The sequence below is a fragment of the Emydura macquarii genome, unplaced genomic scaffold (genome assembly GCF_026122565.2).
Source record: "Emydura macquarii macquarii isolate MOO-44397 ecotype Brisbane River unplaced genomic scaffold, CSIRO-AGI_Emac_v2 contig_1551, whole genome shotgun sequence".
In the NCBI taxonomy this organism is placed as follows: domain Eukaryota; kingdom Metazoa; phylum Chordata; order Testudines; family Chelidae; genus Emydura; species Emydura macquarii.
Window position 1 is genome coordinate 17,775,111 of NW_027131688.1, and position 12,563 is coordinate 17,787,673.

The 12,563-nt window shown below is 42.4% G+C and overlaps 1 protein-coding gene across 1 annotated transcript; it reads right to left on the reverse strand.

The window, feature by feature from the left end:
- Positions 1-6,613: 6,613 nt before the first annotated feature.
- On the reverse strand, positions 6,614-9,136 carry SIVA1 (SIVA1 apoptosis inducing factor). The gene is made up of 4 exons (XM_067555150.1): positions 8,865-9,136; positions 7,946-8,152; positions 7,280-7,436; positions 6,614-6,847 (listed from the first exon to the last, which is right to left on the reverse strand). The coding sequence occupies exons 1-4, from the start codon at positions 8,980-8,982 to the stop codon at positions 6,790-6,792; spliced, it is 540 nt and encodes a 179-aa protein (XP_067411251.1). The 5' UTR covers positions 8,983-9,136; the 3' UTR covers positions 6,614-6,789.
- Positions 9,137-12,563: the final 3,427 nt, after the last annotated feature.

Below are 12,563 nucleotides of genomic sequence, written 5' to 3' on the forward strand. Positions count from 1 at the left end.
ATCTGGTTTGGTTTTGTATCATTTGCAAATTTTGCCACCTCATTCTTTACCCCTTTTTCCAGATCATTTATGAATATGTTGAACAGTAGTGGTCCCAGTACAGAACCCTGGGGAACACCACTATTTACCTCTCTCCATTCTGAAAACTGACCATTTAGTCCTACTCTTTGTTTCCTATCTTTTAGCCAGTAATTGATTCAGGAGAGGACCTTCCCTCTTATCCCATGACAGCTTACTTTGCTTAAGAGCTTTTGGTGAGGAACCTTGTCAAAGATTTTGTGAAAATCTAAGTACACTATATCCACTGGATCACCATTGTCCACGTGCTTGTTGACCCCCCCCCCCCCCCAAGAATTCTGGTGGATTGTTGAGGCATGACTGACCTTTACAAAAGCCATGTTGCCTCTTCCCCAACAAATCACATTCACGTGTGTTTCTGATAATTCTGTTCTTTATTATAGTTTCAACCAATTTGCCTGGTACTGGCTTAACAGCCTGTAATTGCCAGGATCACCACTGGAGCCTTTTGAAAAATTGGCGACACATCAGCCATCCTCCAGTCATCTGGTACAGAAGCTGATTTAAATGATAGGTTACATACACACAGTTAGTAGTTCTGCAAGTTCACATTTGAGTTCCCTCAAAATACGGGTGACTATCATCTGGTCCTGGTGACTTATCACTGTTTATCAATTTGTTCCAAAACCTCTTCTAATGACACCTCAATCTGGGACAGTTCCTCAGATATGTCACCTAAAAAGAATGGCTCAGGTTTGGGAATCTCCCTCACATCCTCAGCTGTGAAGACAGATGCAAATAATTAATTTAGTTTCTCCACAATAACCTGATCTTTCTTGAGTGCTCCTTGAGGATCTCGCTCGTCCAGTGGCCCTACTGGTTGTTTAGCAGGCTTCCTGTTTCTGATGTACTTAACTTTTTTTTTTTTTTTTGCTCTTATTTTTTGAGTCTTTGGCTAGCTTCAAATTCTTTTTAGCCTTCCTAATTATATTTTTACACTTTATTTGCCAAAGTTTATGCTCCTTTTTATTTTCCTTGATAAGATTTAACTTCCACTTTTTAAAGAATGCCTTTTTGCTTCCAACTGCTTCTTTTGCTTTGTTGTTTAACCACAATGGCACTTTTTTGTTCCTCTTACTATGTTTTTTTAATTTGGGATATACATTTAAAATGAGCCTCTACTATTATGGTGTCTTTAAAAAAAGTTTCCATACAGCTTGCAGGGATTTCACTTTAGGCACTGTATCTTCTCTTTTCTGTTTAACTTCCTCACTTCATTTTATTCAAATAGTGGAAACTTTTTAAAATTAAATTCATAGGCCCCGATCCTCTAATCAGATCAGTGTAGGTGGGCCTTTGTGCTTGTAGGGTACCCCAGAGCAGTCAATTGAGCCCCCCATGTGAGTGCAAGATTGGATCCACATAGATCACATTAAAGAATCAGGGTCTAAGTCATTAAGTAGTGTGAAAATAATGGGAGCATTTTTAAACATCTTACTGCTACCAAATACTGTTGATGTAGCCTATTTATTATGATAGATCAACAGGCGTATTCACACATGTTTAACATTTCAGTGAAAAAGTCTATTCAGTTCATGATGGGCCAGATTTTCATCTGGTGGAATCTGGCATAGCTCCATTAATTCTAATGTAGATATGCTGTTTTACTAGATGAGGATCTGGCCTACTACCTGCAATGATATTTCTCTGAGGGATAGAATAAAAGGAAGAAATTAAAAGATTTAAAAAATAAGCACAAAGAGCAACCAGTGGTAATGGGTTTCTGGTTCCAACCATTACATTTGAATAATAACAAAGCAATGGAAATAGCTGAATGCAAATGCACAAATCCATACACAAAGTAAACAACACCACTATATAAAACCATCAAGCAACATGCACTACATTTACCACCAGTTTAAACTGACACTGGATAGGAATGAAAAACTCACACTATTAAATGCAGAACACGAAAAAAAAAAAAAAAGAAAAAAAAAAGGTAACTGAACTAAAGAAGAAATAAAATATATTTAAAATCAGTATTGCTAATCTGAAGAATCAATACATTTCAGTCTTTTAATTTGCTTTCAGGTTTCTGAACCTTTAACATTCACTTTTTCAAGGTTTCCTCTGCAACGATGTGGGCAAGAAATTTGCTTTTTTTTTTTAAACTGAAAGCTGAGGTTGTCACACAATCATCTGACTCCAGGAGCTGGAGCACTAAGAAAAAACACCAAATACTGCAAAACTCATGTTAAAATTGCTAGTTCTGGCATTAGAATACAAAAACTAAAGTGCTGTGTAGATTGTTTGTATTTTTGACATCTAAGCCACTTAAGGGACAATCTCTACACAATATAAAAGAAGGTACAAAATGCTGCACAGTGGAAGTAGTAAATCATCTTTAAAATATCACAGAACCTAGAAAAATAAATGATCCATTCGCAAAGAAATGGAGCAAGTGACCTAACACAAAACAAAGTCCAAAGGACAGCTTGCAAGAAAAAGCACAGAAACCATCTTTAACCACCACTGGCATTTGAATTAAAGGTTTTATTTACTATCCAAGGAACCATGTTAAAATTTTGACTGTGCTTGTAATTGTTTATAGTAGGATAACTGACTTGCTCCAGCATAAGTGAGAGGCATTTAACGCAATACCCAAAGCATTACTGTGCCCCGCAAATTTGCTGAATAACCCCAAAGAAATCTGAATGTACTGCCTAACGAGATCAACCAGATTTTTCCCTGCATACACTATTTTTACAGAGATAGGGCTTGATTAGCCACTCCCACATAAAAGCCTGAATGAGGGGCCTGTAGGAAAGAAAATCTCTAAGGAGTTCCTCACTTATTCTGTACAGGTTTGCCCTCTGCCAAAAAGGATGCAGGATTCACTTACAAACTCTGAGCATCCCAGGCTGGCTACCTGAAGGCTCTGTGCCTTTGCAACAGCTCTGGCCTGTTCTTCAGCAATATGGGTGCATTGCAGGTTCCTCTCGCTGTGATTGCCCCAGACTTCAACACTAGAAGAGTCTCCAAGGTTGTATTACTTGTCCTCCATGAGCTCCATGGGGCCAGCAGATGGACAGCACATGTTCCCACCAGTCTACCCACATCCTTTAAGAATACATTACAATTTTCTATTGCCTCCCCGTGCCAGAGCCTTTCCCTGTGGTGGGAGAAAGGTTCCAGGAGCAGGGGGATGCCAGAGCCTTACCCTACTGCTTGAATCTTTTCCTTTGGCAGGGAAAGGCTCTAGAAGCCAGGTGGCAGCGGGATACTACACTGCTGTAGAGAGAGAGGCACGGCTTGGATGAGTTGAGAGCCATGTATTCAGCCTACATGCGTGTCTTTGGTTGCCTTAGCTGTGCCTCGTGGTCTACACTGCTATTATACCCATGCTGGGGGGGAGGAGGGAGCGCTACTCAGTTATGTACACTACACGCCACCAAAAAAAAGCACTAAGTGTAGCTGTACCCATGGAGAGCCTTAGAACAAGGTACATATGGCAATGGAATAGCAGGGTCTCATGTAGTTATTTTGTTATATCCATAGCCTACAGGAAACCCACCCTCTCAGAGTTTTTACATCATTGGCTAACTCTAGAACTGCAGCCAATCCAGTAGCCAGAAAAGAGAGACTTATTCTCTGTCTGCATCTTTAGCATTATTATTACACTATCCCAGTACTTGTAGGAGACCCAACTTAAAGTTGTCAGTGCCCACCCTGCACTGTTTGTGAAGTAATGGACTACTGTGCCCACAAAGAAAACTCAAGCACAGCTGAATGCAATAAAGGGAGACCTATTTCCCATTCTTGTAATGGATTTATATAATTACCACTACATGTGGCTCTGTCAGCCTCCCCGGAGCAGACTCTATACTGTTCCACAGAAAACTGCATTGAGGGAACCAGGAGGTCACAGCAATCTACTTTTCAAGTTACTTTTAAAGTGTAAAGAGTGTTTGTGGCTTGTTTCTTTCCTGTTAAGGTGCAGAAAGGACTTAGTACCTATACCTCGGTTAATAAAATCAAAAGAGATTTGGATACTCAGACTAAAAATCCTATTCCTTCTGAATTGCCTGTAGGAGATTAAGTCTGTTAAAAGTTTTAAAACATTTAACTGAGGGCTGAAAAGCTTATTCTTGGTGGAATTCTGTGCCACAGGGCAAATACAGAATTAATAATCCCCGCAGACCTTCTGCCGTCCGTAGAAAAATTGATTCTGACTGGGAGATGAGAGGGGTTGTGCTGCTGTTACACCTTTCATCCACCAGGGGGTGATATGGCAGAAGAGAGGGCAGTTGGCTCACAGGCCAGAGCAGCCAGACACAAAAAAAGGAGGGAACAGAGGCTGGCTTCCTCTCAGCACCCTGCCCACCAGGCCAGGAGGCACATGATATGAGTGGAAGGGAAAGGGGGAATGGAGGGAGGGGATGGACAGAGCAGGGCACACAGGGCTGCTGGAGCACCACACAGACGGGTTCAGAAGGGCTAGTGGGGCCTGGGCACAGGAGCTAGTGGGGTGACAACTATGAGCCAGGGGCTGAATGGGAGTGGGAGTGCAGGGCCACATGGGGACAGGGGGAGCTATGCCTGGCTGAATGAAGAGTAGGGGAGCAGGGACATGGAGACAGAGGGACATGGAGTGAGGGTGCAGAGTCACAAGGGGACAGAGGCAGTTGTGCTGACTGAATGGGAGAGGCTAAGGGTCAGCCAAGGTCTGCATCTGCGTGGTTCCACAACTCCTTAACAACCTTCCTCTCCCCTCCCCCCCCAAACAAAAACCCAACAACAAACTATTCCATACTTCTCCCACGCACACCCAACAACCCTCCATGTTCACTCCTAGGCTCCTTCCCAGAAATTACTTCCCTCTCCTTCAGCTCCTCTATTACCCCAACTCCCCCAAGCCTTTGCATGAAAGGATATACATTTCTATATTGTAGTTTAAATTAATTAATCAAAGTTCTGTATTAATATGCCTAGTAAGGAATCTATTTGTCAAAAAACATTTCCTGAATTTATTTTGTTGTCTATTGTTACAGACATATTTACTGACATATTTTGAAATAAATTACCAAAATAATTGAAACTGGTGTGATTATGTTATTTTGACAAATAAAATATGCAGAATTTTAAAATATGTGCAGAATTTTAATTTTTTTTGGCGCAGAATTCCCCCAGGAGTAAAAGCTCCTGCTCCAGTTCCCCAAGTCTCCCATAAAAAACAAGATTTTTCAGTCTTTGAATTAAAGTACAACTAGACCAAAAGGATATTTTTTAGGCAAAAATAATCTTTCAGACTTTCCTTCTGGATTGTGAAGAAACAAAAAAGGTAGATGACCTTTAAATAACGTTTCTCAGAGCACATTATACCATTCCCATACAAGTAAGTTTTCATTGCTGTTTGTTTCTCTGCATTTGGTTCCCTTTATCTTCCCATTTCCCCAAACCAGAGAAGTACTCCTTTCCCCTTTTTTGGTTCTCTCCTTCCTTCTAACCTACATTCTCTGCATGTGGTGCCCATGCTAATGGACAGCCACCTTTTGAAGGGACAAGCTAGAAGATAACTAATTAACAGGGATTTTGAGCCATGAAATGCACATCGGTAGTCTCAGACCACAGCTTCATATGAAATTAAATCTACAGATAAATGAGCCAAAACGTATCTGTCAATAACTTTGAAATACAAATACTTTGTAAGCAACCTGCCTGATCTCTCCAGGAGCCTGGAAGGAAGTCATTATTTTCAGTCTGTTACCCTAAGGGGAAAGGGGAAAAAAAGCAGACATATTTAGAGATTCAAGTTTGTAGAAAGAGCTTCAACTCAAAACCATTGTTTTCCGTTCAAGTTTAAGTTGTTTCCTAAATCTCAATATTTTTAAAGAGAGATTTTAATTACAGTAATATTTACCAAAGAATGTTTTACATTCACAAAATACAGATTCAAGCTATTTTTACACCATAACAAGAACAGAAGGATGAAGGAAGGTTGGACAGCTAAGGTCACCATAAAAAAAAAACAAAAACAAAACAAAAACACCACAAATGTGTATGGCAGAACTTTTTAGAATCCTTAAGTTCACTTAAAAAAAGTTTCTGAATATTTTAGAAAAAGTATTCTTCTTCACTGATAGCCTGCAGTTTCTGGTGGAGATGGTCATCAAGCTTAGTGTCCAGACACAGTTATATACAAAGTTGCTTATTAAACAATTAGATTTCTGATGTGTATTCCAAAGGAGGATACCATGTATGCATCTTTTCTGAATCAAGGTTATGCTAGAAGGAACCATTATAATTAAGGCAGACAACGTGTTTTGGAGAGAACGTTTACAAGTCAGGATCATACTGGGAGTCAAAATCTACTCCTGTCTCTGCTTTGAGCTACGTGATTTAGGACAAGTGCCCTAAGGTCTGTGCTTCAGAACTCGCAAGTGGAAGGTTGTGTGTCTAGAACCAAGACACTGAATGTATGTTCTAAATGTTATTTGTAGTGCCAGGAAATATGATCATCTATGTCAGTAGAATCCAGCTCAAGACAGTCCTTGAAGGTAACTGTAACCTCAGATAACAGTCAGTAATTCAGAAATCTCTTCAACATATAAAAGTTTATTGAGCTACAGTATTAAAAAAATATTACATACAATGCATTGAAATCCCATTGTTAATTTCACACACTAGAAGTGTCAGATATCCCAAAATAAAGATGTTCTTCAGGGCACTTGATATCAGCCAATATGAGATATTGATAGTTCATTAAGAGTTTCAGGCTTCAAACATCGAGCAGCCATTGCAGAGAACTTGCTCACCAACATCACTATAACTAGAAGAGAACAGTCACATGTCAACTGAGTGTATACTATTTTTGACAGTATAAAGCTTCTCCTCCTTTCTTCAAAGCCCACCATAAACAAGAGAATCCTGAAAGATGCACATGATTTCTCTACATTAAGGAAATACTAATGCTGCTGTAACCTCTTTCCAACTACTTTACAAGTGTGTATTCCTTCTATCAGCTCTACAGAACATTTGGATTGAAAGCTGAGTTCTACTTAAAGTAGATTAAAACTGGAAAGGATATGGTGTATGAAATAACTACTACATGACCCCTGAAAGTTTCAGGATCACTTGAGTACAACATGAAGATACAGTATGTAAAGGCACAGCATATGAATGGACCATCACAATTGGATGCATACTGCATCCTTTCTCTTACTGAAATAGTATATTCTAAAAAGTTGCATAAGGCACTTACTCGGTAATTGAACACAAGGAACAGGCAACAGCATTACAGCAATTGCAGAGTTTGCTGCAATTCTGGCATATGAAACGATCACACTGTGTGCAAGCTTCTTTGATGTCAACAGTTCTTATGCAGGAGGAACAGGCTTTGGAAACTCCCACTGGTGGCGCTGTTTTGGAAATATGTTTTTAGATGCTTATACCAGAACAGAAGATTTGAGCATTAGATGTCTAAAGTTCTACAAGATCCAGGATAGAACATTACTTCCATATCGATGTTACGACTGTAATTACATTAGTGGTTTTGGAAATTTTGACAGCTAAAGTGCAATACTGCAGGCATCAGCACATGACACAGCCCACCTATGAAGTTTCATTAAAGGCAGACTTTTGTGGCATAACACATCTAGGTTAGGTTATCAAGCAGATTATATTTAGCCTAATTTATAAACTGATTACAGGATCTTAGCTCTTAATCTCATATTTTAAACAAAAAGGGAGCCACATGACATCTACCAAGCAGTTGCTTGGCTATTGCCAATGAACTCTTGTAGAAAAAGATATGTTCTGTGCATTCATTGAAGGAGACTAATGAAGTCCACTTCTGTTTGCTGCTGGTCCATCACAGATATTACAGATACCTGCTAATGTAACAAATGCTTAACTAGATTTCACTTACTCTTTTCCATTGCTTGGGAACGCCTCAGTAGTTTTCCATCTTGCCCAATGAACATCTGTCCACTCCAACTGGGCTTAGCACAATTTTCTTGTTCCTCTTTAAGTGGCTCTGGAAAGTCAGTGACTGTGCAGTTGGCTGCTGCATTCCCTTTCCACATGCTATCCATGTAGGCCTGTGCACCTCGGAAGAGTAACTGTTTGGTCTTCTCTGCAAGACAGCAACAGGGATAGGAAGAAGAAGGGCAGGTTAGGAACAACCCTATAATTAGGCCTGGAAGGATGAGTTTTTAAATGGGTCAATGCTGATTTCACAGCATGCATGGAAACCAGCAAAAAAAATACTTCCATCAATCATCCAAATTCACAGCTAGGCAGAGTAAGAGAAACGCTGCTAAAGCTTTTCAGAGGGGGTAGCCGTGTTGTTTTTGCTGTGTACAGACTAAGGAGAGTCCTGTAGCACTGTAAAGACTAACACATTTAATTTCTGCAGGCATAAGCTTTCGTGGGCTGCAACCCACTTCGACAGCTAGAGCGGAGACTAATCTGCCTCAAGGAGGTTTCCTGGGTACCTGTTGCCACGTGATCTTGACAGGCTGTGTTTCACGGGTTAGAAAGCTGTCGCTTTTTGAATCTCAACATCTGCGGCCACTGGCAAGTTACTGTCTGAGGCCCCCCCTTAGCTTCCCCCCACGGTGCTGTCCATCAACCCCAAGCCCAGTCCTGCCAGCCCTAAGGGACAAGCCGGGGCCGCCGCTCCCCGAGGCAGCGGGCTCCCAGCCAGCCGGACCCAGGCCCCACAGCGGGCGCTCACCTACCCCCGCCGGCCCGCGGAAGGACACAAGCCGACTCCTCCCAGCGCCCCGCACCCCCCGCACCCCGCGATGGGGGCGCTATAACCGGCCCCGCGCCCGGCCCCTCACCGAAGAGCTCCCGCCGGTACTTCTCGCCGAGGACGCCCCGGCTCAGCTCCCGCAGCCCCACGCGAGTTTTCAGCTGTAGCGGGGCCGTGTCCCCGAAGGGGCAGGAGCGCTTCGGCATACCGGCCTGGCCCGGCCGCGGCCTCGGGCGGAGGAACACCGGGGCGGCCGCCGCGCTCTCCGACGCTCCGCAGGGAGGGACCCGCCGCCGCCGCCGCCCCCCCCTCCGTCCTGTCTGAGGCGGCGCAGAACCGTGCGGCACGAGCCTGAGGAGGAGGGTCAGACCGCTCAGCAGCCCGCCCTTCTGGCCCCGCCCACTCGCAGCCTGACCGCTGACGTCACCAAACTTCAGCCCAATCAGGAGACGGGATAGCGGCGGAAAGGCCGAGGAAGAGTGAGCTGAGGCAGCAGGGGGTGGGGCTCGCGGCTCGCCCGCCATCTGACTGAAATGGGGGGTGGCGGGAGGGTGAGCGGCTCCTGCGCCCTGCCGGCCCCCAGTAGGCGGGGCGGGGGGCCAGGCTCCTGAGCGCGGTGGTGTGTGTCTGTGGCTGGCGGGGGGCCTAGTGAGCAGAGCGAAGTGCGGGACTCCCGGGTGCCAAGGGGCGCTAGGCCGGGACTCACGATGCCGGCTCTGTGGGTGGCAGGGGGCCTGGCGGGTAGAGCTGGGTGCTGGGACTGCTGGGTGCTACTCCGGCTTTTGGGGTGGCAGGGAGGAGGAGGAGGCCTAAAAGAAAGCGCCGTGGTCCAGGCCTTCTAGGCTCTTCCCCCCAGGCCAGCCCTGCTACTGACTCCCTATGTGGCTTTGGGTAAGTCACTTCCTTTCTCTGCCTCAGGTGCCCATCTGGCAAATGGGGTGGAAGGGAGAGTTTTAATGCCCCTGAAGCACGTTGAGATCCATGGGTGAATCAGTGCTACAGAACCACAACCTCCACCCGTCCCTTCTCTCTCAGGGCACAGAACCCTGTAGGTGCCGTCTCCCTGCCCCATCAAGCACTCTGCTCCCCACTTTGCTGACAGTGTACATCTTTCTTACTTCTCTAATAATACTCTTCGCTAAGGACCCTGGCCTGCCAGATGCTGAGTACCTAATGGGAGTTCATGATAAGATCCTAGGTATGTGGAAGGCATTCAGCACCTTGCAGTCTTGAGCTTTTATGTAGCACTTTTCTTAAGATGTCTCTGTGCTTTACAAAAGTTGGTAAATATGAGCTCAGCGAGAGTGTAATGTGGTCAAATTATGCTTGAGATTTGGATTCTTTACATCAGATGAAGAGAAATCAAACAAAAAGTTCAGAGTTATGTTCTGGTAGTGTAGGGTCAGATTCTAAAACTCAATGTTAGAATAAGAAATAAGGTTGAAAGTGAGCAGCATGTGCTACAACTGTACTGCAGGATCTTTCATTTAAGGGTAGAATTTAGGGCATTTTCCCTTGAGGCTGACATGACATTGTCAAGATGTTCTGTTATGATTATCTTTGCAATATGCTGCCATCACCCCACTCCAGGGCAAACACAGAATTCTTCTGTTGCAGCCATTAGAGTCTGCCTCAGGTGCTGACATCTCTTCTTTAATTGCTTCCAAGCCTCATCCTTGACAACATCTGCTACTGATCAGGCATCTGCAATCTGTAGACTAAAATGCAAAATAATTCTGTCTCATCTTCCTCAACATGGCTGGTGTCCTGTAGGGAGAGAATTGGTTCATCTGCTAGTCTCTTAACTCTTCACCCAATAGAATGATCCAGGATAATTTTTATTAATCTCATTGCAATATGCTTTGAGGAAGATACACTGGTGACTTGGAAACAGAAGAGAGGACTGTGATCTCATCTGGTGAAGCTTGCTAGCATCTCACCTTCATGAAAATTAATGCTGACAGTTTCCCAGATAGCTGACGAGTCTGTGTTATGCTATTCTGATTCTGAACGTGAAAAAACAAACCAAAAAACAGATGACCAGTAGTAATTGGGAATATGTTAATTTGGTTTATCTTTGAAAACATGTTTTTGAAAGGAAACTAGGAAGGAAGAAAAAGAAAATAAGAGAATCCCATTTTCAATGTGCTCTTCTTCCAAGAAACGCTGAGGCATATTTGTGTATATTACGAAAAAAATGGTTGGATGAAAACTTTCTAACACCTAAAACAAAGCAAAAAGTATACTTTATGGTTACGGTTTCAGCATCTAATATGCAAATCACATTTTGGCCCATCTCACACAACTTGTGGTCCAGCTTTCAAACATCCCCCAGTGTGAGCATGTTTGATCTGGGGTTATGATTCTATCCATTATGAAAAAAAGGTCATTTACACCATTTGTTTGTATGTGGGGATTAAAACACCTCAAAATTCAAAGGTGTTCATATCTATGATTTTGGTTCTGGTCCACCTGTAATACAAACAACACATTTAAAAATGCAGGTGTAATCCATGCCTCCTTGGTATGGCACTCTGTCCCCCTGTAGTGGCAATTAGACCATCTGGAGTTCGCTAAGCCAGTGACAGCCTTGGTTTAGAGAGGTGTCTTTTAATTCATGAGTAGAGGCTCATGCATTGAGGTCCCAGGTTTGATCCTGGTAGCAAATGTTGTTGGTGTTACACTGGCATACTTCAGCATAAATGCCATCAACCACCTAAAGTATAATGGTATTTCTTGAAGTGTTACTACTTCTATAAAATATTTTTGTTCCATTTTTGTAGCAGCTGGCCAATAAATCGTAATCCTTGAGATTATACAAAATCGCTGAATGGTTCTAAACTCGTAAATATTGGATTCCCATGAACATTGGGGCCTAAAATATTCAACCTCTTTCCAGTTTCATCCATCCCAAACTCCACCCCTCCCCACAAAAATGTTTTTTTTTTCATTCATTATTTTCCCCCTTGCATGTGTAATAAATATTCCTTATTTATTCTCTTTTCTCCCTGGAAGCACATCTTTAAAAATTGCTAAACGTCTGGGTCAAATTCTTTCATTTAGACCAGTGTAAATCTCAAATTCCTTTAATAGAGTTGGTTTGGATTTACAACAGTGTAAATGAAACCAAAATTTGGTGAATTGTTTATTTCTTTTCTAAATGTCTGTCATAAAATGGTGAAATGACAGTGCTATATTTACATTTAAATATAGTTGCTTAAATGCAGTATTTGTAGTTGATGTATTTGGCCCAATGCCATTCCGCAGTTTGTTTAAAATAGGATGTACTATCAGAATGCCCACACATTTCGTATGTGGAACAGAAGTATAACCACTGTACTCCCTGCATTTCAAACCCACTTTACTCTTCATTCCATGATCTTCAATATGGTTTCAAAGATATAATCCTTCCAGAATAAATCTACTTTTATTAGAACAGCTCAGGGCAATTCCCTTTCTTCTGTCTCCCATTGATTTTCCTATCATATTATAGCTAGTCTTGGAAGGATTAGATTTTTATCAGTAAATGCTGGTAAGCATAAATTTCACTATACACTCACAACACAGTGAGAAAAAATTTCCATCCATAATTGAAGCTTATAGATAGGAAAATAAGAAAAATACTGCCTGAGACTGATTTAAGGATACTTAGTTTATATATTTTGAGATGCGATGTTGACAATTTGCATTTGAACGTTTATAAGCTTTAGTTTTCTGAATCTCAACATCTGCTGTCATCGAATAATTACTGTCCTGACCTCCATATTGCCTGACACCCCTCCATAAT

What these genes read in the sequence shown, in the direction of transcription:
- SIVA1 (XM_067555150.1), bottom strand. Translation starts at nt 8,982, where the DNA reads ATGCCGAAGCGCTCCTGCCCCTTCGGGGACACGGCCCCGCTACAGCTG. An exon ending in TTCCCAAGCAATGGAAAAGA is followed by an intron (nt 7,437 to 7,945) that starts GTAAGTGAAATC and finishes TTTCCAAAACAG; the next exon opens with CGCCACCAGTGGGAGTTTCC. An exon ending in TCCTTGTGTTCAATTACCGA is followed by an intron (nt 6,848 to 7,279) that starts GTAAGTGCCTTA and finishes GTTCTCTTCTAG; the next exon opens with TTATAGTGATGTTGGTGAGC.